Consider the following 25819-nt stretch of genomic DNA (forward strand, 5'->3'; position numbering starts at 1 on the left):
CTTCTTGCTCATTTTAATATCTTAGAAGTCAGTGTTTTATTGTTTATTAAAGTAAGCGAAAACAGTACTAATATGACTCTAGTGTCAAGCAGTAATTAAATATACAGTTCATTACTAGAAAACCTGCTGCAAAACTACAACAAAGTTCTACAGTAGTGAATTTGGAAACTGTTGATGTTGATCTAAACTTATTCTGGTCCTAAGATTAAAACTGTCTTTAAGACAGTTTTCTTTCATGCTCGTGTATCCAATGACAAGTCAGTAATTCAGTGTAGTAAACAGACGGTTAGCAGGAGGGGCACCAATCTGGAGCTCTGGACAGCGAAGTCATTGCAACCTTCTTTAGTGAAACGTGAAGCCACAGATGGGCCGATGTCCAACACAATCAAAGTGAAATAGAAAGAGATTTAATTCAGGGAAGATGGTCGCACAGATACATACAGATAAAGAGACACCGAACAGGAAGTAAATCCTCAGTCTGACGAGTTCATTCGATTTCTGAAATACATTGGAGATATGGACGCCCACAAGTTCTGCTCTTTATAGAGAATGAACAAGAGTTTCAATTTGTGTCCATTCATGCTGCACTGATATATTCCTGTTAATGCTTTTTAATGTGGTCATGAGACACGATCCCTAAAGCTCATCTGCACTCATGCGAAGCTGAGAGGTTCAGTGAACATTAGCGTTTTAGTAATATCATTAAATATGTGTTTAATTGTGCGTTTGCAGAATATGTGTTTCATGTGTTATTTTGTATAGTGCGGTAGATTTCGGTTCACATTGAAGCGTGTAATTTCTGCACTAGTAGCGTCAACAAACAGAACTGGAATATGATTATTATTTTCAAACAGGTTTACACCTCATTAGCCATTGGTCAGGCGAAAACCCAGATGAAGTCATTTTTTGAGATGCATTGTAATTTGCATGAAATCATCCTACATGAAGTAAAGAAAATTCTATGAAAATATGATCTTAATATATTTTAAATTGACCGAGAGAGGTGTCAAAGATTGAAATCATAGCGAAATTGATACTTGAAGTCAAACTTTGATTTTCATTATCTCACAATTAGAATCCGAGCCTTTAGCCTGGTTTTCACAAACATGGTCACAAATGTTTACAAATCTGCCCAAGAATTGCTTACTAATAGTGTAGTTGTCGATGCATATCAAGCTTGAATAAAATCAAATATTTACTAGACAACTAGACATTTCAATGAACTTGCATTTTAAAATGGGAAGCAGTTATTGAGCAGATGTGACAGTCATCTACTGCGCTGGTTATTAGCACTGTGCCACTAGCGGCGGCTTCAGGAAGATTGAAAACTCGATTCCAAATGCAAAACCAATTTCCCCGTGGAGCCTCTGAAAGGAGGAATTGAGCCGAGCCATGGGAAGCCTTAAATCAATGATTCATTTCATCTATCAAAGAGGCGATTTCATAGCAGACAGTGTGAATTGTAATTATTAGCAATTCGCAAGGAAGACGGTTTTGCATTGAAGCTGCTTTGTGTGTCATTCTGACAGGTGTGTATGAACTCGCTTTTAATTCACAATTACAGAGTTGTATTTATTTATAATACTTTCCAAATAACTTGAATCCCACTGATTCAACAGTATAATGGTTCAAGTGATTTTATTGTGATTTTGGCTCTCTACAGTTTTTCCACAGGTGAACAGTGTATGTTCAGGTAGGTCTTTATCTGAGAGTTATCAGAAAGTCCTGACAGTGTAAAATAGTGCTGCATAAAGATGGCTTATCTTCAAGAGACGATTAATCACCACTGAACATAAATGACTATGATCGTTTACGCAGAAGGAACAACTGAATTTTAAGTGTAATGGCTGGAGGCCATTAAAAGCACTGAGTTTGTGTGTGTGTGTGTGTGTGTGTAATTATATAGCTCATGCAGCTGGGGTAGGAAAACATTGGGTGATTGAATGTTTGCAATGGAAGGTACTTATCTAAATTTCTTTTTCAGAACTCTCCATTTATTATATTGCCTAAAGGTTCCCACCTGCCAGTTATTCAAGCTGATGTGACTCTCAGGCATTTTTTGTAATTCAGGTCACATATGCGGGGAATTCATATTTTAAATGCCATATTACTTAATGTCAATTTGTAACAGAGCTATTTTGTAAATTGTTATTGATAAAAGGGTTTTGGCAGGACTAATATTGCTGTTGTCCTTCTGAAACCTTGAATCTCCCTATTTTGTGATTTTAAATCATTATTATTAGTCACCCTTTACATTTTTCACTGGGTTTTGCAAATATCTAACCACTAAAAGTGCTTGTCAACTTTAATAATTTAAGAAGTAAGCCTACAGTGTTTTTCCACTTCCTGAAAAACTGCGACGATATACATCCAGTTTAGTGGTAGACCAATATGTTTTTTAATGGCCATTACTGTCATGATTCTGCTGCATCATGTCATGTTTCTCTTGGTTTAGTGGCAGGATCTTCTTCTTCTTCTTCTTCTTCTGATGTTTATATGGCGGTTGGCAACCAACTAAAGGTGCATTTCCGCCACCTACTGGGTTGGAGTATGGAGCACGACTTGGTTGAATAAATATATATATATAAATATATATATCAATTATATCTTATTTACCAGTTCTGTATCCTTAATAAATTTTAATAATTTCTCGTGTATTTCATAATTTGTTCCTTCTCCTAATAATTCCTTTAGTGAATAATTGCTTACACCCCTATCCTTTAGTGACTGAATTAATTCGAGTCTTTCTCTATTGTATGCTGTACATTCTAGTAAAATATGCTTTACTGTTTCAGAATCTCCACATTTATTGCAGTTACCAGTTTCGTGTTTTCCTATTTTATGTAGACTTTGGTTTAGTGAAGTATGCCCAATACGTAATCTCGTAATTATCACATCCATTTTCCTGTTATTTATAGTTGTTCTTTCCACCCCCACGTTTCTTTGTATGCTATACATGTGTCTTCCTCTTATTTCATTATCCCATAAACTCTGCCACCTCTTTTTCATTTCAGTCCCGATCATCCCCTTAATTTCTGCTTTACTCATCTGAACTCTGATGTTGATCTCATGATCTTTCAAAGACTCCTTTGCCAGTTTATCTACTTCCTCATTTCCCTTTACTCCGACATGGGCTGGAACCCACAGAAAACTCACCTTTATCCCTAATTGCTTTATGTTATATAGCTTCTGTAATGTTTCATTTAAAATATCTTGTCTTGCTAAAGATTTCCCACTTTCTAGACTCTGCAAAGCTGATAGTGAGTCTGTACATATCACGCTACTGTTAGGCTGCTTTTCTTCTATCCATTGTAACGCCAATAACACTGCTATCAGTTCTGTTGTAAAAACAAATATATGATTTGTTGCTCTTTTTGATATTTTAATATTGTACTGAGGAATATATATTGCTGCAGCTGCTCTACCTGTTTCCGGATCTTTTGATCCATCTGTAAATATTTGAGTAATGTTGTTATATGCTTGAATAATGTGTTGTTGAACGATTACTTTCGGTGGCAGATTTAATTCATTCTTATGTATCTCATTATGTATGAATAGGTCTATTTCTGGCATTGGGAATAACCATGGGGGTATAGATGAAATTGCTACAGAAGGAGCTACCTCTATCTCAGTTATACCTGTTTCCAGTGCTTCCTCATTTGCTACCCAGCCAAAACTCCTTATATTTCCATACTCATACTCCCAACAGTTTTCAAGCACCTTTTTTACTGGATGCCTTTCATCATGTCCTTTTACATTGATCCAGTATCTCATCCTTAACTTTCTCCTACGAACTTCTAATGGCATTTCTCCCATCTCTACTTGAATAGATGGTACTGGAGATGTTCTAAATGCACCACAGCTAATCCTTAGAGCTTGAGTCTGTATTACCTCAATCTTTTTGAGCCATGTTTCTGATGCAGAGCAGTATATTAAACTACCATAATCTATTGCCGGTCTTATTAATGCGCTATATATTCTTCTTAAAGACTGTCTACTCGCACCCCACTCAATCCCAGCCAAGCACCTCATTACATTTATTCCTTTTTTACATTTATCTATTAGCTTTTGAATGTGAATACCAAATGTTAATTTAGAGTCCATCCACATACCTAAAAATCTTAACATTTTAACTTGTTCCAATTCATGACCATACATTTTTATACTTACTCTACTATCTTTCCTCCTTTTTGTAAAACAAATGACCTGCGTTTTTTCAATTGAAAACCGGAAACCCCACTCCTTTGCCCAATTTTCTACCTTATTTACTGCTCCTTGCAGACTTTTTACTACAAATATTTCATTCCTTCCCTTTTTCCATAGTGCACCATCATCTGCGTACAGTGACCTCCCTATTCCTGAGTCTATTTGAGTATATATATCATTAATCATGATGTTAAAAAGTATTGGACTACACACGCTACCTTGGGGAGTTCCATTGTCTATTGTATATATTTGTGAATATGTTGTCCCTATTCTAACTTGTATTGTCCTATTCAATAAGAAGTCCATGATCCAATCATACATCCTTCCATTAATTCCCATTCTATCCAGTTTCATTAACAAACCCTCTTTCCATAACATATCGTATGCCTTCTCAATATCAAAGAACACTCCAACTACTACCTCTTTATTTACTTGAGCCTTCCTTATTGCTCCCTCCAGACTAATTACAGAATCCATTGTGCTACGCCCCTTCCTAAAACCACTCTGGTATTGTGAAAATAACCCCTTTTTTTCAATAAAATATACTAACCTTGACATTACCATTCTCTCCATTAGCTTACATAGGTTAGATGTCAGAGCTATTGGCCTATAGCTGCTTGGTTGCGCTTTGTCTTTTCCTGGCTTTCCAATTGGTACTATGACCCCTTGTTTCCACTCAGAAGGAAGTTTCCCTGTTTCCCATACTCTATTAAACAATCCTAGAATTGTATCTAATGATGTTACTGATAAATTTTTTATCAATTCTACACAAATGTCGTCCTTTCCTGGAGAAGTTTTCCTTACCCCTGAGAGTGCTCTCTTCATTTCATACATTGTAAATGCTTCCTCTATTACATTACCTGACTGCCCTCTTTTTTCCAAAATTTTTGGATTTTCTCTAATGCATTCTCTCCTGTGTCGTCTCATTTCCTCAGTAATATTCTCATTACTATGCACCTTCATAAAAGTTTCTGCTAATACTTCTACTTTTTCTTTATCTGAAACTGCTGATTTTCCTTTATCTATTAAAACTGGAATGCTACTATAACTCTGAATTCCACTCATCTTTCTAATCATCCTCCATATTTTATTAATTTCAATATCTTCACCAATACTTTCACAGAATTTCCTCCAATATTTTCTCTTAGTTATTCTTATTACACGTCTCACTTTTGCTTGTGCTTTTTTATAATTTATTAAATCATTAAAATTGATACTTCTCCTTACTTTTCTAAGAGCTTTATTTCTTATATATACTGCTTCACTACATTCCTCATTCGACCAAGGAACCACCTTTTTCCTACACCCCGACTTCTTTTTCCCTACTGCTTCTACCGCTGCCATCCGAATTGCTCTACAAATATGTGTATTCAACTCATCTACATCATCTATTTCTCCCAGAAAACCCTCCAAATTCACTTCACTAATCTCCTTGAATTGTTGCCAATTTGCTTTTTTAAATGCCCATCTTTGTATTCTCTCTCCCTTTTCTTTTTGAATATCTATTCCTATTTTGCATAATATTGGAAAATGATCGCTTCCCATATTGTTGTGATTTATTACCTTCCAAGTACTTTTCCTTGCTAAATTTTCTGACATCAAAGTTAAATCTATAGCTGACATCTTTCCACTTCCAATATCTATTCTAGTGCCCGACCCATCATTTATACACACTAATCCTCTTAATTCTAACATTTCTTCCACTACCAATCCATTATGATCTGAATATTCACTCCCCCACAATGTATTATAAGAATTAAAATCTCCACACCATACCATTTTTTGTCTACCGTTCTCATCTATTTTTTCCAAATCTCCTATATTTAGTTTCTTACATGGATTATAAAGATTCACTATTTTTAACCTTTCTGATCCTTCCCATATTTCAACTACTATTACCTCATGTTCCTCATTAATTTCTACAATCCTGTATCCTATATCTTGTTTTATGAAAGTTACTACCCCCCCTCCGTTTCCACCTTGTCTGTCTCTACGTATTGCGATATATCCTAATATTGTAAAATTAAGACATGGTTTCAACCAAGACTCCTGTACACATATTATATCTGGGCATCTTTCTTGTTTTAATATAAAGTTCTTAAATTCCTGTCCGTTCGCAATCAAACTTCTTGCGTTCCATTGTAATATTATTAAACCATTACGAGCCTCCACGGAGTGGTGTCTGGGTGTTTCCTACCTGTACTTTTAGTTTTTCATTGATCATCTCCACATTAATTCCCTCTATATCCAAATACTTTTCTGCTGCTCTCACTATAATTTTAATTCTCTCGGTCCGACTTTCCGTTTGTGCTGAGCAATTTACCACTTCAACCATAAATGCTACAAAAGACACTTTATCAATCTTCACTAGATCCCTCTCATTTCCTTCAATGTCTTTGTTCATTATCTGAGGTGCAGCTTTCTTAATTTCTTTTGTTTTTGTTTCCTGTTCCACTTTCTTCAGGGCCTCAGCATATGTTAATCCATCTTCCACTCTTACATTTTGTACTTTCAGGACTTTTTGTCTCGCTTCACATCCTCCGTACCCTGCGCTGTGCTCTCCCCCACAGTTACAACATTTGGGGTTTACTCCTTGTTCGCATTTACCGTAATCGTGCTCTCCTCCACATCTTGCACATCTTTGCTTCCCTCTACACACTGCCGCAACATGACCAAATCTTTGGCATTTAAAGCATCTTAATGGTGGAGGTACATATGGTCTAACCGTATAACTCATATATCCTAAATACACCCTTTCAGGTAATTTGTCCTCATCAAAATGAATCATCACAGATAAACTATCCTTCTTTTCTTTGTCTTTGAGATACTGTAGTCTTCTTACTTCCTTAACTTCTGCTCCAGAGATATTATTTTTAATTCTTTCTGTTGTCATGTCTACCGGGATTCCTGTTATTACTCCTCTTACCCAATTTTCCTTTTCAGGAATTGAACTTGTTACTTTTTTCCCCAGTATCGTTTTCAGTCCTAATGTCTTTTTCTGTTGCTTATTATCTTTACAGAATAATAACAACTTACCGCCTCTTAACATTTTTGCATTATCAATTGGCCCTATCTCGTCATTAATAGCTTTAGTTAATTTCAGCGGATTTATTGCCGAATCAGATTCAGATACGAATTTTATCATTACCTTATATTCCTCCTTTCTTCTCCTTAACTGATGTTTTCCCTTATCACTATCAGAATCTGACGACTGCCCCCAGTCTGATTTTCTTTTTCGATTTTCAACTACCTTCCATTTATTACCTCCATTTCCCACGCCTGACTCTTCCTCCTCCATTTCCGGATCGCTTCCAGAATCCCCTGCGCTTCCTACCATGCGCACTCCACTCTCAACCCAGCCGGCCAACCCCTCGATGACGTTCCCCCCTAGTGGCAGGATCATGACAGAACCTCATGTTAAATGTGGAGAGAGACAATTATTGTTCTTATGGCCTTCCATAATCTCTCCGGTCTCGTCATTGTTCCCATCCTCTTGTTACCTCGTTATTGATTAATGCCTACACCTGTTTCCCTCTTGATTTTCTCCCTTATTTAATGCCCTTGTGTCTTCTGTCTTGTGCTGGTTCATTGTGGTTGTGTGGTGAGTCCATGTGTCTTGTGAAGTCTAGTTCAGTGTATTTGTAGTTCTTGTTTTGAGTTTATTTTAAGTCTTTGTGTAGTTAGTCATGTTATTGTATCCATGTTTTGTTCTGTTACCCCCTCGTGGCTCTTTGTTTTATTATTTATTAAATTATTTGGTAACCCCTTACCCGCTGTCTGCGCTTGGGTCCTCTGTCCGTGTCTCACCACGAGAACCATAACAATTACTGATGTTAAAAAAGCACTGTGGCCGATACAGTAAATAAGAGAAATGCAGAAAATTGGTGGGACTAAATTAAGTTATTGTGTAGCTAGTGAGTAGCAAGTACTGTAGCTTAGCATTAAAACATGACATGCAACCATGAAAAAGGTTGCGTACATGCCATTACGTTAACCTCAGACAGTTAAATGTGGCTAAATATTCTGTGACGTTTTTTACGTTGTGTACATTTTGGATTTTAGACAACTAAAAGTTTTTCTAATTAGTCTAATTTAATCAAAACTTTTTAATCTTATCTCAAAACTGCTCAGAAAGCAGATAGAACTTTATAATTCGGAAAGCGAAGATTTTACTTTCCAAATGCTGGCTTTACATTCAAGTGGCCCTTTTTATGAACAAAGTGCTAGTGCTATATAGATTTTAACAGAAAAATGTATTAGCCAAATTGACTATTGATCTGACTATTGATAACGCCGATATTATGTGCCTCCGTGACTGACCACCATTTCGTCCTACAAACAAACCAGCCCCGACAAGCTGGCCTAGTAGAGATTTGGTGATTTAATATGAAAAAAAAGCTTTTTGATTATTGTAATAGTAAACAGATATATATATATATATAAATGCTATAATGGACAAAACTACACTATGCACTATAACGATAAACGCTAACTAAGTTATAACTTATAACTTTTAAATCATTCTCAATGAAGGATTATAGAGGAGTTCACATCACAACTATACCAATACAGATACGAGACACGATATTGTTGGAATCATTAATGTACGAATTACAGACTTTGGGAAGTCTGATATATGGATATATTACTTACATATTAAATGTATGAGCAAGCTAGCAAGATATGCTTTGCGTCCCTGTGATGTGATGAGCGACCTTCAGCCTTCAGAGAGCAGCCTTTGCAGTGACATTTTACAGGAAAGACGTTTTTAGCAATGACTAAGTCGTAAAGCAACAGCTGTGTTTGTTGTATTTAACACAAAGAAAGATTAAGATGGAATACTGATGAAAGACACTGATGGAATGTTATTCCATCAGTATATACAAATTTCTGAGTAAATATAAACACTTAATACACCACGTTTAGGTTAGCTATGAATCCATTTGTGTGACAGTAACGTTAGTCCCATGAGTTTAGTAACATTATCATCTGCTGGTGTGGAGGTATAATTATTGTCACAGTAATCTCAAATCCTGAATGTATCCCTCGAATGCATATAACAGACCATTCTGTCTGAAATCAGCGTGTCTTTTTCCAGAAATTCTTCACCATTTCCCCAGGGAGTGCACACATTTACACTGGGAGCGCATGGCTGATACTGAAGCTGTAACGATGGGGGGGCGGTGTTTTGCAAAAAATAATTTAGATTAAAAACCTGATATTACAATCTGTATATTAAAAAAGAAAGTAGTCTTAAATAAACCATATTATTGATATGTCGTGTTTATACCTAAATGTAGCCTTTCAAACTCTTTTGCCATTGGGCCAGCCTAAAGAGAAAGCGGTCTCTCCCTGTGAGATTTCCACTCACAGATTTTCATAACACCCATCTGAACTAAAATAAAGTTGAACAGCATTGAAGAGATCCAACAGATGCAGTTTAAAAAAGCTCTTTGTTGTCATTCAGCTAATTGCATTACTTCTCATAAATCACTTTAAAACAGGGAACCATTTTTTATTGCGTTAAATACCAACTGCTTCCTGTCTTGTTTTTATAATTAATGAAGATGTTATTGTTGGTTTCTCAGGGATAGGTTAAAAGCAATGGTTTTCATTAATGTTTCATACCACTGATTTTACAACACTGCCTAGTCACCTTGCAGACTGTTAACTGGCCTTTTTACAGTGTGTCCGTGCGTGCATCCGTGTGTGCCTGCCGCTTTTCTCTGGGTCAGCAGCCATTAGGGAAGGCCTTAGCGAACCATCAGCATGTTATATGTAATGAAGAGGGACATGCTAGGCAGTTTCAAAGCACCCTGCTGTATGAGATGTTTGGCTTAAAATACTTTTCAACTGAACTGGATTGATAAAAAAGTGTGATGATGATATTTTTGTCTCCTTGTCTTTCAGATATATAAATAAAGGTTCCTGTTAGGACAAAACATCTTTAGCCCAATGCCTTCGGTGGACACTCTATTCTGCATCTTTGAAATTGTTTTTTATTTTTTAGATTCACGGATGACCACCGCAATACAAAGTTTGCCTGAAGGTTTACATGTCATAGCATTTTATCACAATACCTATACATTTGTTTATTACAGATGACAGTGCCTCAGCAGCAAGCAGTATGGAGGTGACGGACCGGCTCGCCTCCTTGGAGCAGCGGGTTCAGATGCAGGAGGATGAAATTCAGCTACTCAAGTCAGCTCTGGCTGATGTGTTGAGGAGACTGAACACCTCAGAGGAGCAACAGGCCATGCTTAGCAGGAAAGGACCAACCAAAGGTGCTACACACACGATGTACAAGTATTATACAGATATATCATTTAAAAAACGAAGCTCCTAGTCACCCTTATGTTGTTTTCACGTATAACTTTCTTTCCTGGACCTCAAACGGCAGAACTTTAGAGGCTGAAAGCCTCAGTCACCATTCACTTTCATCGGATATGTTTCCATGGTGACCGAGGCTCTTGGTCTCCAGACAGAGCTGGGTAGATTACTTATAGATTACAATTTTTATTTAATTAAGCAAATTTTACTTTATCTCTTAGATGAAGAATTTTTAGAAAATGTAATCTGACTACTTTTGGATTACATTTAGATTAATGTTTTATTTTAAATCTTATTTGAGGTTACATATATTGAAGCAGGACAATGAGTTTCCTTAAAAATGAAAGGGTGTCTATAAGGGGTGTGACAAGATCTTGCAAGATTAAAATGTGACAAGATTTCTTGTGACAAGGTTTGATGTTTGAGTTTGATGGTGAAATTAGTTTGGAAGATGCCTTGCCAATTTTAAATCATATTATAATTCATAAAAATAGGCGTTAAATTTACAGTAATTTAAGATAGATTTTCAAAATGCAACTGTTAAGCATTTTGTGCTTTTCAGTTGAATATAAGACAATTTATTCATATATTTCATCATCGAGGATTACTTTAAAATAGTGTAAAAATCTTGTCTTTTTCTCATGAACTCAATCCTGTGTCTCATATTGTGAGATCGGTGTCTTGTCACACCCCTAGTGTCTATACATCCAGCCATTAAATGCTGAGTGCCTATTTTGCATCTCTGTACGATTCCAAACCCTTCCCTTCTCTGCCAGAAACAAACTCAAAGAATAACAAACATATATAAGTGGTGGGAAGGAAAACAGAAATAAAAAATGAAAAAATCACTGAAATGTTATTATCCATAATAAAAGTTACTGTAGTCTGTTAGGAGTATTTTAAAATGTAGTTTACTCTCATTAAAAGTACTTGATTTTTGGAATCCATGTAATCCGTTACTACCCAGCTCCGTCTCCAACAGTCTTCCTTTTGTGTTCCACAGAGGAAAGAAATTATTACAGGTATGGAATAACATGCAGTATGGTAAAGGATTAGTTTTAGTCATTCCTTTTTACCCATCCTGTCCCTCTTTTTTATGCTTTAGATGCGTTTTGCTCTTTTCTAAATCATCCCTTATGTTTCCTTTGGTTTTCTCTGCTTCTATTACCTCTTTCAAAGCATTCTTGTCCTCTCATACTGTGAGCTGTGTAGAACCAGCAGTGAGGAGAGACTCCCTCTCCTCTGAAAGCAGTGTTGACAAGCCAGGTAGGCTTTAAGGAGGGGCTTTTAGCCCCCCTTGCCTGGAATGATGAACTAATATAGCCATCAACAGAATAAAGCCATAACCAGAACTGTGCTCTGCACTCATCTACAAAAAAGCCAGTTTAGTTCGTTTCTGAAGTTAAGTCTTTTTCACACCACCGCATTCACACAAAACAGACAGATGTAGCACTGTTAATATATAGACCATAATTTTTGTAATAAAATGATTTATGTATTAAAATATACCCTTCTAGTGTACTTGTTTTTACAAAAATTCAGATTTATTCCATTTTCAACGTTTACCCACAATATGATTATCTCTGTTAAAGGAACAGTTCACCCAAAAATACAAATTCTTTCATCAATTAAACACAAAAGAGTCTCCAAATCGGTATAAATGTATTTGTTCTGACAAAGATATTTGGTAGAATGCTTGTAACCAAACAGTTCTTGGCTATACCATTGACTACGATAGTAGGAAAAATTACAAACTGTTTGGTTACAAGCATTCCTCCGAATATCTTTCTTTTTTTCATTAGAACAAAGAAATTTATATTAACTTGATGCTGAGAAAATGAAGACAGAATCTTAGGGTGAACTGTACCTTTAAGTACTGTAAAAAGTATGATAACATATTCCAAATCTTCTGAGCTCGTCTGAGGTTACGGTCATTTACAAGACATTTACAAGACATCGTAATGACGCTTGGCATCATAAATGCCAAATCCGCCATCATTTGTCATGGTCGGGTTGATAAAAAAAAACAATGTTCATTTTTGGATGAGCTACTTCAAAACGTTTGACTACATTTAATTTAATATTTCAGTTTAAACAATTCCTTCCGATCCTAGACATAGTTTAGCCTAACATGCATGGATCTTTGCTTTCTGTCATTTTTTAACAAAGCTTTGCTCAAACTACATAATCCAATGAACTGTAAAATGGATATTACAGTCACATTTCTTTAGCGTCTGAAGGGTTGATTTTTACAAACACACTTTCGTTTTGATATGCCAGACACTAATTTGCCAGACTGCATGGATTTAAGCTACTAAATGTCAAACTGGGGTCCAAACTGTTCTTCTAAACCCAAAGAGTTGGTTTGACTCGGATAGCACCTCATCTGTTGAAGCGAGTGCGAGATGACTCATGCTTTGCTTCTCCAAAATGTGTGATGCTCCATGCGAGCTGATCAGGCTGAGAAAAACATTTGCTTTCTCTCGCCTCATTCATTCTTTATTCTTTTTTTGCTTTGTCTCTGTGTTTCTGCCTACACATCCATCTGTGGAACCTAAAAAAGCCCAAGCAACTCCAAGGGATAAATATGCGATAGTACAGACTCACAGGTTAAACAAAGGCACTACCGCTATTATATCTCCACTATCGGGGGTGATGCACCTTAATAATACTTCAATGACACAAAAGGTTAATCTCTTTCCCAGGCATCTGTGCACCACAAGTGCATAGTAAGGGAGTCTAACTTTGGAAGTTTGATCAATTCAAGTTGTTTATCATGAAAAAAAGAAGTAATATAAAGTAAAAGTGCCTTCTTGTCAATGAAACCCAGTGATAATAATGTTTTTCCTATTAGAACCATTAGTTTTGGTTGGACATTTTTATTTTTAGAGAGCATTTGATTGAATTTAAATCGAATTATTGCAAATATTTGAGTATCTGCTAAACATGAATTTTGTAAAGATTTCGAAGTAGCATATACCTGGCTTTTAATGTAAATTTAGTATAGGCCACACAACTTCTCAATATTTCAATTAACTGTTAATATTTGATAAAACTTGGGGTCTAGTCAACCAAAAATAATGGAAACTGTGGACTATTAACTTTCCTCTTATTAATTTTGTCTGTATTTACTGTATATTTTCTAGCCAGACCCATGATCGCAGCTCTGCCCCTCAGACCCTCAGTCAATAATGGCACCGCTCTACCTAGAAAAGGTGGCCTACTGCCATCCCCCTCCAGCTCCAAAAAGGGCAACAGCTCACCAGCGACCAAAAGGTAGGACTTAAAACTCTCTATTTTTAAAGAATACTTCAGAAACACGTATGTCTTTTTCAAAGTAGAAAACACACCATCATTCTGTCTGTGTAGAGGAAGTTGTCTCTATTGTTTGCTGGATGCTGCTGGATCTTGTCAGGTCAAAATATTCATCCAGTGCATGCAAATACCTGTGAGATAACTGCAGTGTTTTGTTTTGTAAAGGTCGATTGACATCATTATCAGTCCTGGATAAGCAACGCTGAACCAGAAAGAGTTTGACTCGGGTTGTAGAAAGCAATACAGTGTTACTGGGTTTTATATACAATGCATGCAGATTATTCCATTCAAATAGCGTTAAACTGTCTTATAAAGCCTTAATAAAAAACAAGTGTTGACCTGGAATGGCATTGAGTTCAATTGACCTGGAATGGCATTTACATTACATTAATTTAGAAGATAAAATTGCATTAAACGGTATTACCATTTAGCAGCTTATCTTTCAAATCCCTTAGTTTATCTTGTGTCTTTGGTTTATAAAAGACCACTCCTGAAATGTGCATTAATAAATGAACAGAATCATAAGACGGCAACCCAGGTAGTCAAGCCCTCCTCCTGAAAAGTGTTTGTTTGTGAGTGTCATCTTTCTGTCATATGTGTTTGTCGTCCCTCCCCTTCTTCCTGTCTTTACATTCCTTATGTTCTAGTATGTCCAATCTGCCCAGGTTTCTTCTAAGGCTGCCACACAGGTGAGGGTCTGTTATCTCTGAAGAGTCTGCCTTTAAATGGCAATGCGACGGTTTTTAATTTGTTCGTATATTATGAGTTCTGTCAGCATGTCTCACTTGCTTTTTGGATCAGTTGTTTTATTGCTATTCTTCCAGAAGAATAAAGTTACGATTTGCAAAGACATGCAAGCGATTAAATGATGACAGAACTTGTTTTTTTGGTGTACTGGACCTTTAAGGTTCTTAAACAATTCAACAGCAGCCTTAACCCTTGGCACACAGAATCTGTTGTGCAGTCTATAAGCTAAATCTTTACCTGCTTGTTGCTTCTACAGTATGCCTAAAGTGCGGTTTTTACAAAGAGCCTTACAAAGCAAGCTCTTGCTGTCTATTTTAGACTGGATTACATCCTTCACCAATTTCTGGGCCAGATGAATTTGAGCCCTGCAGTCTGGATTAGATTTGAGCCTGCCGACCAGTTTATTGCTGATGGGGCCTTTTCTTTTGTTGTGAAGTTTTAAAGGGTTCACTCTGAATTCCATTCTGACTGACAAGTCAACAAATAAAAACACATTTCTCTGGCAGATATAATGGCGGTTTGTCTTGTATGTTCTTGCGATATCTGTTGGGGAGGCTGGTGCTAGGTGTCTGTTATAATTGGCCGGTCATAAGCAATGTTACCGATATTATCTCTACATTGCCATTTCCTGCTCTCTGTGTTACTGTTTACATGTATGATGTAATTTGGTTCCTGTTTGAGGTACAGGCTAGTGTAGGGAAAATAGGTTAAAGGGAAGATCTTTTGTTTTTATAAATACGTCAGATGTATTCAAAAACGAATTGATAATGGTTTTAGACTAAAGTTTTGTTGAAACTATTAAACGTTTTGTAATGAGTATAGAAACTATAAAAGATAAAGAATGCTAAATATACTAGCACTATTTTTATGTGTTTTCTTAGCTGACGTAAATGTGGCTTTCTGTCCTCTGCACGCACAGCACTGTGAAGAGAACGAGTTCATCAGAGCATGTGGGTCCTAACAGCAGGAAAGACAGTTTGGACTGCAAAACCAATCGAACTCATGCTGGGTCCACAGGGAGCAACTCCAGTGGCAAGAAAGCCACAGAAAAGTATGTAAAATATATTTTTTTATTCTTTATATCTATATATTTATCATCAAAAACATGGAGAATCAAAATAGAATAAATGTTTTTAGAAAAGAAATGGATCAGAAAATTAGAGACTCTCATAAGCGTATATAGATACATGCATACAGGGTTCAAAATTTACGTTTTGCCAGACCTGCCAATCGCCAGTAAATCGAAAAATGTTTACACATTACTCTGTATCCGAGTTATCACAGTTTTATCATACTTTTATTAATATTTTAAATTTGCTTTTATTTTGATCTTTTGTTTAATTTTTTGCTATGGTCATTTGATTATTTATTTGTTTATTTTTGTGTTGTTATGTAAGATTAATTTAGTTTTATTTTCATTGAAGTGCCTCAAACTTATTTTAGTTTATTCAGCAACAATACACATTTTTTTACTTTAAGTTTTTTATATAATTTTTGGGCCAAATTATTTTAGTAAACTACAATAACCTTTGTGTTTTTGGACTATTTTAGAATAATATAAAAACTATTTATGTAGGCCTTAATCTTTTTTTAATTGCTTATGTCTCTGATTAAATCTGGAAACAAAGACTTGGACTAAAGTGCTTTATTTGAAATTCATGCTTGCCATAAGGAGGTTAGTTATTAATATTATTCACTCTCAAAGCCAAATTGTATTTAAATTGCAAACTTGCCGATTGTTATTTTTGGACCCTTTGTGCACGTGTCAGAGACATTCATGCACACATGTGAATTACATGCATGCACAGAAGCACATTTGGATGACCTGCCTTCCTCTCTTACCCCTTGCAGCAAACAGAGAGAGCCTGTGTTCAGTGCAGGTAAGAGTCAGGTGACCCATTCTCATGTGATTTAAAATGTCCCTCTGAGCCAAGACTGGAACAAAAAAGTCACAAACAACATTGGAAATTTGTTTTCTCGTTGCTCCTTTGACTGCACCCATGTGAGAAATTAAAGGAAGGTACTCTTTCCAAGTTCATGCCCCGAAAATAAATGGCCGATCTACCCGGCATTCCTTTTGCTTAGCTGTAATGCAGTTTGCTTAGACAGAGTACAGATGTTACCAGTAAATCAGATTACTTCTTTAATCAAGAGAAATAAATCCAGGTCTTGCTGTATGTGTGCTCTCCAGTCATGGCTCATAGAGGATCAATTCCAATTGCATTTCTGTACAGTTCATCAGTTCATCCCAACATCCAATAACACGTTTATCCATTACCAGTGACACATCATCCATCCAACATTTCCTGGTTTTCATTTTCTCTGTATTTTTTCTTGTTAAATTTTCCTTGTTTATTCTTTCTTTTTGCTAAAAGGGCTACAAAGACATATCAAGTACATACCTGGAGTTAATATTGAAATATATATACTGAAGTGTAGTTGGAAGAAGAGGCTGTGTAGTCTTACTGTATTAGTTCATATCATGATTAAACATGTCCTGTATCCTTCACTTATGATTGAGGACCTGAGACAACATTCTTCTCATTCAGATTTATAAGAATCAGGAATTAACTCATTATTCGGACCAATTACAAACGACTTTAATGAGAAAATAATGAAAGTAAATGGCAAAATGATAGCAAAATGTCAAACTCCAAAGTACAAAATATGAAACTCACGCCAGGGTTCAACAGGCCTTTAGTCCAAATGTATTTATTATACATCAGTGCTGGGAAAAGGCACTGCAGGCTTCTTTTTTTAAAGCAATTCACAACTCTGCAGTGTTTCTTTGAATGTCAAAGCGAATTTGATTTGCCGTCTGTGTAAAAACCGAAACGTTTCGAGTGTGTAGCCATACAGCATAAGGCAGAATAAACCAAGCGGCTCTGCCTGAGGACAATTTGAAACATTCCTTATATTTGACCCAGTTGCATTAATTACTCATGCTGAAAACTAATTGAAGTCATAAAGACAGATATGTGTTAAATATACCAAACTCCAAATAAACCCTATACCAGCTGACATGAGTTAAATAGAGCTCTAAGCTCAAGAAAAGAGTCTCCTGGTGGGGCTTGTTAAGTAATTATCCAGACTTGGAGATCTAGGATCTGATCAAGAAGGAACTCATGAGGTCTCTCTGCAATCTTACATGACTGTCTCTGTCTCTATACATTTATAAAGGGATGCGACGTGTGACGCACTGCAAAGGTAGGCACTGGTATCAACAGTTCCTTTTGTGGTTGGCTCTGTGGCTGTCACTTGATTCTTAGTGCAGTCATTGTAATCGCTTAAAAAAACTGAGATTTTAAACCATTTTAATGTGAAAAATAGATATTTGTAACATGCTTAAAAATGCAATGGTTTTCAGTAGTATTTATTATCTGCCAGTATGAGCTTGATCTCCTATACTGTTATATACAGACCTCTTGAAATGGCTCAAGTGTAGTTTACATTCCTATATAAATAGGAAGTTGTTATGGGGCCAATACCCTGTAGGTTACATCACAGCCCTGAAACTTGATTTGCCAGCATTGTATTGGACAACGCTTTGAATGTGTCCCTGAGTTTTTTCTCTGTCACACTAGACTTTTAAAATGCCAATTTTTAAGCAGACCCTTGCGTATATGGACCAGCTATAATACCGCCGACTGAAAACGTCACTGCGATGTGTCAATCTTCTTTTGGACACCCATGTTGACTGCTACAAATTTGCTATTCAGAACTCACTAAAACATTTCTTTGGCATAAGCTTGCATTTCTGGTCTGCATCATTTGCATGCAGATGAATAGAAGTCAATGGTACAACAAGTCTAATGTGACAAAGACTGCAAAAATAAATATCACATTTTCATTTTTTCAATTTCATTTTCAAATCATATTCAATGTCAAATTTAGAAGTATTCTTGCATACCGAGGGAATAAAGGCACAAAGCAAGACGACAAATTACCCCAAAACTGCACATTTGATTTCATGGGGCTGACAGTTTGAGAGGTCCGGCGTTATTAGGCTATATGACAGAATCGACTTCCACAGATCCATCCTTCACAAAGGTCTGGTTTGACTTGTCACGTGCGTGTTTTGATAGAACCTCCCCACTTCCTCTAGAAATGTCCCCCTTTCCAGTGAACTAATGCTCACTGTCTTTAACACCCTTCTGAGCAATGCCAACCTACGGTTGATACGTGTTGATTTGCAGTGGTGCTGTAACACAAGATAAGTGACACTGCGCTGACAACTCCTGGATGTTTTGCTCACTGCTCATGGCATTTCGTTCACATGCACCCTGGGAAACCAACGTTCTCCCACAGTAACACAACAGTGCATTGAAAAGCTTTTATACCATTAGTATAGTGCTGCTTTTTGCTTGGAGCACACATGTTTGTTCTTTCAGCACTTAACTAGCATTTATCATCCTGCCTTTTATCTCAACCGGCTCCTCTTATAAATCTGGCATTAAATGTCACATTGTTTTGTGTGTTCAATGTCACAGTGAGTGGAATTTATTTTCCCCAGACGAGACTATTTTCTCTCCTCCATGTTGAGACAACAAACTGAATCACTAACTACGCCCACTGCATTGTTTAGGCACAAATCTCAAAAATACAAACATAGTCAGAAGACTGCTATTTCTCAGTATTTCTTGTTTTTCATTGAAGATAATAGTTAGATTTCCAATCATATTCCCTACCTAGTGGTCTATGTTCTGCACTGCAAAATATTAAAATGAAATCAGTATTTTTATATTTTATATAATGTACTATACATCTTTAAATATCCTTAAAACAATTTATTTAATATTTTTGTGAAGCAAAAGTGGGATAATATGTATTCATATTTACTGAACAGTAAAGCAAGAAGAATAAACTGAAGAATACAAATATTATCTGACATAGTCTCTTGCAAATATATATATATATATATATATATATAGAGAGAGAGAGAGCTAGAGAGATAGAGAGAGAGAGAGAGAGAGATAGAGAGAGAGATAGAGACAGATAGAGACAGATAGAGACAGATAGAGACAGATAGAGACAGATAGAGATAGATAGAGATAGATAGATTTTCTATTAGTATCTAAGTAACTAATAATAACTAATATAACATTATTTGTTTTTGCAGTGTGTTAGCTTGGCCTTGTGGCAAAACCCTGTTCTGTGTTTAGTGAGAGTATCTAAAACTGTTGAACAATGTCTGACCATGATTTTATTATACTTGACCCCCATCTCTCCATCTTCTCCCGCACTGGCCCTGTCCTGTTTTACCACTTTAACCAGTAACTGTGCAGATCTACCTGCACCAACCGTCAAAACGGGCTGGATCCACAGAACCCCCAATATCCAGGTCAGCTGTGCCCTCACAGCCCACCAACAGCCCATCAGAGACCAAGCCTCTGTCTGACAGAGCGACTCGCCCCGGAGCCAGAAAGGTCCCACTGTTTTCTCTTCCACTGAGGAGTTGTAATGCTCTTTCAAGCCACTCTCACTTAGACATGCCCAGTTACAGGAGTCCAGTCAAGTCCCCCAGCCATTACTTTCAGATCTGTTACTGATATGCAGTAGATCTACCAGGTGTTTAAAAGAATCTGTACATTTTTGTCTTTTGTTCTTTTTTTTGTTGTCTTTGTCTTAATTCTGTTACTCATTTATTGACATTTGTGTTAGTTTGATGTTAGTTTTATGTTAGACTGCATGTTTACACTTTTGACTTTTTTTGCATTGGCTCTGTTTTCTTTTCCATCGTCATTGCATGGTTTTGCAGTTTTTTGTATTACTAATTGATCAAACAGGAAAAAATGTTGGCATGCTTGCTCATTTCATTGTTGTCTATCCCTACATTTGAATGAAATGTACTGTATATAAACACATAATAAAGGACATTAAAATGCCTAAAGCTTTTCCTTTTCCTCACTAAGCTTTTTTATTTTATCATTTTGTGTATGTTTACACAACATGTAATATGTTTTTCAATCATTATAATCCAGTTCGTTCTTATTCTTGTTTTAATCCAAATAATCTGCAACATTCAAGATTATAATCTTGTGACATTTACCACGCAAATGATGTCTATCCTGACCAATGAATGTTCTTATTCTAAAAACAATATTGCTTTTTCTAGATGAAGGGTATGTCAAAATGTTTTTAAAGGGACGACCCATCACCATGTACATGCCTAAAGACCTGGTGGACACCTACTGCCTAGAAGCAAAGGCTGATTTGCCTCCTAAGAAACTGAAGCTAGACTGGGTGTATCCTTTTGCCTGTATAATGGAAATGAAATAGTCTTTTGATTGATCCTCATATTGAATATAATTGCTTAAAGATTGACTAAGCCATTGAGTTATTAATGTGAAGTGGCTATCTGCCACTAAAATATTCAAGAGACAAAGAGATATTATCCACTAGACCAAAGAAACCAGAGGTTTTCTCCTAGTAAAGAGATTCATAATTTATCTTGACCATGCCCAAGTTATGGTTATCGGGGCCGTGACTGTCGATCAAACCTCTACTTGCTTCCAACGGGGGAAACGGTTTACTTTATTGCCTCTGTGGTTGTGCTGTTTAATGTGGATGAGCAACTTCAAAGACACTACACTGGACATACGGATGATATCAAGTGGTAAGAATCATAATATTGTGCGTGTAAAGATAATCGACAATATTAAAGAAATATTAAATTGTTGCAGGTTGTAATATTCAACGTAGATCATCCTAACAATAAACTACACAAATATTTATACAGAATATTGGTTGTCTGGAGTGCATGAGACTCCAGTTTGACACGCTTCGACATAAATGTGTGATGTCCTCTCACTGCTGTGTCATCACTGCTTCAGCGGTCACAGCTGCCAACTTCAGTCACTTGTGTTTTCTCTTTAAAAGCCTAGCTGTCCATCCTGATAAAATCACCATAGCAACAGGACAAGTGGCTGGCACGTCCTCTGATGGAAAAGTAAGATGCTGTTATTCAGGATAGATATTTTAAACTGCTATCAGTCATATGCCATTGCCATAATACCTGATTTATAGCCAAAATGCCAGTCATAACAATTTTGAATGATCAAAATCTCGAATGCATTTGCTTAAAGTAGAATTAAATTGGTCTTATAGGTCACTGATGGCAATTGTAATATTGTGTGTTTTTGGCAGCAGCTGGCCCCTCATGTGCGAGTGTGGGACTCTGTGAGTTTGAACACGTTGCATGTTCTTGGAACCGGTTTCTTTGATAGAGCACTAGTGTGCCTCTCTTTTTCAAAGTCGGTAAGTGCTGATCGCTAGATGTCGATCTAAAGTTCCCATTTGTCTAAACCAAGAGATATAACGCAGTAAAAATACGCTAAAACTTGACAATAAGGTTGTATTTGTTAACAATCAGTTAATGCACTAGCTAACCGCTAACAATGAACAATACTCTTAACTAATGATCTTAGTTCATGTCAATTTCAGCATTTACTGATACATTATTAAAATCAAACATTAGTTAATGCACCGTGAACTAACTTGAAGAATTGTATCATGATTAATGCTGAAAAACGATATTACACATTGTTCATTTAAATGCATTTGCTAGTGTTAACAAATACAACCTTGCTGTTAACTGTAATATTCTGTCAGCTGGGGTGTCAGGAAATTTATTTTTAATAGTTAGGCTTACATGTTTTTTAGGGTATTTTACACTCCACTTGTACATTTGAAGTCTATTTATTACCGTAATTTAAGAATGTGAATTCTGCTTAATAAAACTGTAAAATCTTCATTTTGTTCCAAATCTGTGCTACTTTCTTTCAATAACACTAAAGTGACAGCAGCCTTCAATGAAACAAAGAGCAGTGTCAACCTTTTTGTGTTTCACAGACGTTTACACAGATTTGAAAAAGCATAGCAATTTGAGTAGGCCTACATAACGTAGTGAACAAAAGTGTTGTCCAATTCTTGAAAAAGTATTTGTTTGCCATAATATAATATATTAAAAAATTTTGTATGCATATTGTGGAGTATAACATGAAGCTCATCTTTGGGAAAATTTTGAAGACACTTGACATGTGCAATTGAGTCAAGAAGACCTAGGAGAATGACTGCTGTCATGAAAAATAAAAGACACTAAATAATATTTTAAACAGTCATTTAAAACAAATCAGGTCCACAATGATAAATAAAACTCTAACATGCTTCTTGTTTAGAACGGTGGAAACTGGTTGTGTGTAGTGGATGATTCCAACGATCACATCCTCTCCGTATGGGACTGGCAGAGACAGGAAAGATTTGCTGAAGTAAAGGTAAGAGAATACAGATAAGAAAAAACTTTTTCATTGTTCTTGAAGCCGCAAGTTCATGGCTGTTCTTCTAATGTTCCTGCAGTGCTCCAATGAGTCTGTGTTTGCTGCTGATTTCCACCCGACAGATGCTAATATAGTAGTCACCTGTGGGAAGTCACACCTTTGCTTCTGGTCATTAGAGAAAGGGTCTCTCGTGAAGAAACAGGGTCTATTTGAGGTATGTCTCAGTACTTTTGTTTATGGGTGCATATTTCACATATGGGTGACTCATGTCGATGTTCTCCCAACGTCTAAGACCTGTAGCAAAAAATACTTCCATTTTCCTTTTTGAGAAATGAATGTGAATAGCGGCATTACAAGTTGTATTAATATTATTGTAATTTCTGCATGTGTCTTTATTTTGCCATAATGGCACCCAGGCTTTATAGTTTGCATAATTTGAATTGTAGAGTATTTTTGTGCCTCATGAGAAACAAGAAAATCTACTCAAAGAATTAAAAGGATAGTTTAACCAAAAAAGAATTGCTTTGTGTCTAGACAATGGTCAGTGGGTACCATTTTTCAACTACCCCTTTAAAATGATCAATGCCACAAATCCCAATTTTAGTCGTAGACTTTTGGACCCCACTGTCCCACTATATTTCAGCATTACAGTGTCCAGTTTATAATATATTGTAGAAATTAAATTGTAACACTGTGCTTTTGGTGCGTTGTTTTACGTAGTCTTGTCATTTTGCATTGAAATGCATTAACTATCTGTTTTGTGCCAAGTCTGTTACATTTCTGCCTTAAATAAATAAAGCTATCTTTATGTTTCTTGCAGAAACAAGAGAAGCCCAAGTTTGTATTGTGTGTGACTTTTTCAGAAAATGGTGATGCCATCACAGGAGATTCAAGTGGAAATATACTAGTGTGGGGAAAAGGTAAAATAACCAATTATTGAGTCATTTGTTTAAAGTGATAGTTCACCCCTTAAAATGGATTTTCAGTCATAATTCACCTGTCCTCTTGTTATTGTAAACTTGTAGGACTTTCTATTTTCTGCTGAACACAAACAAATTATTTTTAAGAATGCTGGTAACCCAAAGGCGTTGGTCCCTATTGACTTTCATTGGATATGTGTCCATACAATAGAAGTCAATGATGACCAACTGTTTTCTGTCACCAACATTCTTCAAAATATCTTCTTGTTTTTATAATGCCGGTTCTATCGCATGGTTCACAGGCTCTAATCGTATAAGCTTGGCCATTCAGGGTGCACATGAGTCAAGCGTCTTTGCACTTTGCATGTTGAGAAAAGGGACGCTGGTCTCCGGTGGAAAGGACCGTAAACTCATCTCCTGGGATGAAAATTACCAAAATATTCAAACGGTAGAGGTACGATATTTCTGCATATCATTTCGATTACATCTAAAAGCTGCCAGTATATTTTAGTAGCATAACAGATATTTACCTTCAATACGTGTTATTTTCCTCTCAGGTGCCAGAAATATATGGCCCTATTCGAACCATTGCTGAAGGAAAGGGAGAGATGGTTTTTATTGGTACTACTAAAAACTATGTCCTGCAAGGCAGTCTGGATGGGGAATTCATACCAATTACACAGGTACATGGTTCTGTTCCCAAATGGTTTTACACTTTTTAAAAAGCTGAATCGAAACAAAATGAATGCTTTCCAAAGTGACACAAGACAGTTTGATTCTCAGGGCCACATCGATGAATTATGGGGCCTGACTGTACATCCACAGAAGCATCAGTTCCTCACCTGCGGTCATGACAAACATGTGTGCCTGTGGGACTCGGACTCCCATCAGCCTATCTGGACCAAAACAATGGAGGTGAGCACCGGCATTACAGCACTATTGCTTCTTCGTGGGTGTTACAACTCATGCGTTGGTTTCCTGTTTTTGGAAACCTTTCGCTACTGTGTCTATAATGATAAGCTAGATGGGTTGAGTTGACAAGATATCTGATTGGGCACGGGTGTGTGTTTTCCTTACGGACAGGATGTCGCCCAATCGGCCGGATTCCACTCTACTGGGGCAATGGTTGCCATAGGAACTCAGACAGGCAGGTAAAAGAAGCCATTTCTTTTCATCAAACAGGATCTCTGACACACCATTTAAATCCTGGAAAGGTCTAATAGTGTCGCATGGAAGCCCCAAACACTTATTATTATGCTAATGCCACACGGTAACACAGTTGTATCCCAGCAGCAACGTTCATGTTTTTTTCTCAACAAATCTGGATAATGGCACCTCATGAAAACCTCATCTAACAGTCTTTCATTAAGTCTCATGTGTTGGAACAGTATGGATAATAATGCGCTCTTCTTTATTGTAAATCTGCACAGGTGGCTCGTACTCGATACCGAAACAAAGGATCTAGTGACCGTGCACACAGATGGAAACGAACAGCTGTCGGTTATGCGCTTTTCTCCAGGTTTGAGTTTTTAACTCCAGTGCTTTTGGGAAATGATTAAGGCGTTAGGGAAATACTAGCACAGATTAAAGTCTCTGCGGTTTATTAAGTTCTCTGTTGCTCCTTCCAGATGGCAATTTCCTGGCAATCGGGTCACATGACAACTACATCTACATTTATGCCGTAGGGGACAACGGCAAGAAATACAGCAGAGTTGGAAAATGTTCAGTAAGCATGTGTATTTATGAATAATATGCTGATTCTGTGAAATTAATGCGTATCAAAGAGTACTTAACTATTAAGCTGTCCTAGACCATCTGTCTGTGCCACATTTACATTTAGTCATTTAGCAGACGCTTTTATCCAAAGCGACTTACAAAGAATTCAGGGAGCAATAAGCGATATGTCATACACACGATGATCATTAAGATATTTTTCCTACTCACTTGCAGACACACGAACCCAAAAGACATCTTTCATTTTTAAATGTTTTAATGCGTGTACCCACTGTGTCTTACTGTTGCTCA

General features: G+C 36.6%; 1 protein-coding gene across 13 annotated transcripts in view; it reads left to right on the plus strand.

Annotated features, from left to right (window-relative positions):
- The window catches only part of eml1 (EMAP like 1), a 44922-nt gene that overhangs the window by 16854 nt on the left and 2249 nt on the right, over positions 1–25819 (plus strand). For 2 of the 13 annotated variants that reach the window (XM_079458703.1, XM_079458695.1), the window contains exons 2-20: positions 10308–10490; positions 13683–13812; positions 14499–14540; positions 15518–15649; positions 16450–16478; positions 17779–17805; positions 20714–20843; positions 21065–21214; positions 21478–21547; positions 21745–21855; positions 22776–22871; positions 22954–23088; positions 23695–23794; positions 24097–24248; positions 24352–24477; positions 24578–24709; positions 24878–24945; positions 25225–25313; positions 25423–25520. In XM_079458703.1, the coding sequence (XP_079314829.1) occupies positions 10308–10490; positions 13683–13812; positions 14499–14540; positions 15518–15649; positions 16450–16478; positions 17779–17805; positions 20714–20843; positions 21065–21214; positions 21478–21547; positions 21745–21855; positions 22776–22871; positions 22954–23088; positions 23695–23794; positions 24097–24248; positions 24352–24477; positions 24578–24709; positions 24878–24945; positions 25225–25313; positions 25423–25520 (2000 nt within the window). Of the gene's footprint in view, positions 1–7791; positions 7808–10307; positions 10491–13682; positions 13813–14498; positions 14541–15517; positions 15650–16449; positions 16479–17778; positions 17806–20713; positions 20844–21064; positions 21215–21477; positions 21548–21744; positions 21856–22775; positions 22872–22953; positions 23089–23694; positions 23795–24096; positions 24249–24351; positions 24478–24577; positions 24710–24877; positions 24946–25224; positions 25314–25422; positions 25521–25819 lie in introns of those variants that run through there. The other 11 variants (XM_079458696.1, XM_079458704.1, XM_079458697.1 and 8 more) reach the window with 9 other exon arrangements.

This window comes from Barbatula barbatula (assembly GCF_947034865.1).
Source record: "Barbatula barbatula genome assembly, chromosome: 6".
Classification (NCBI taxonomy): Eukaryota; Metazoa; Chordata; class Actinopteri; order Cypriniformes; family Nemacheilidae; genus Barbatula; species Barbatula barbatula.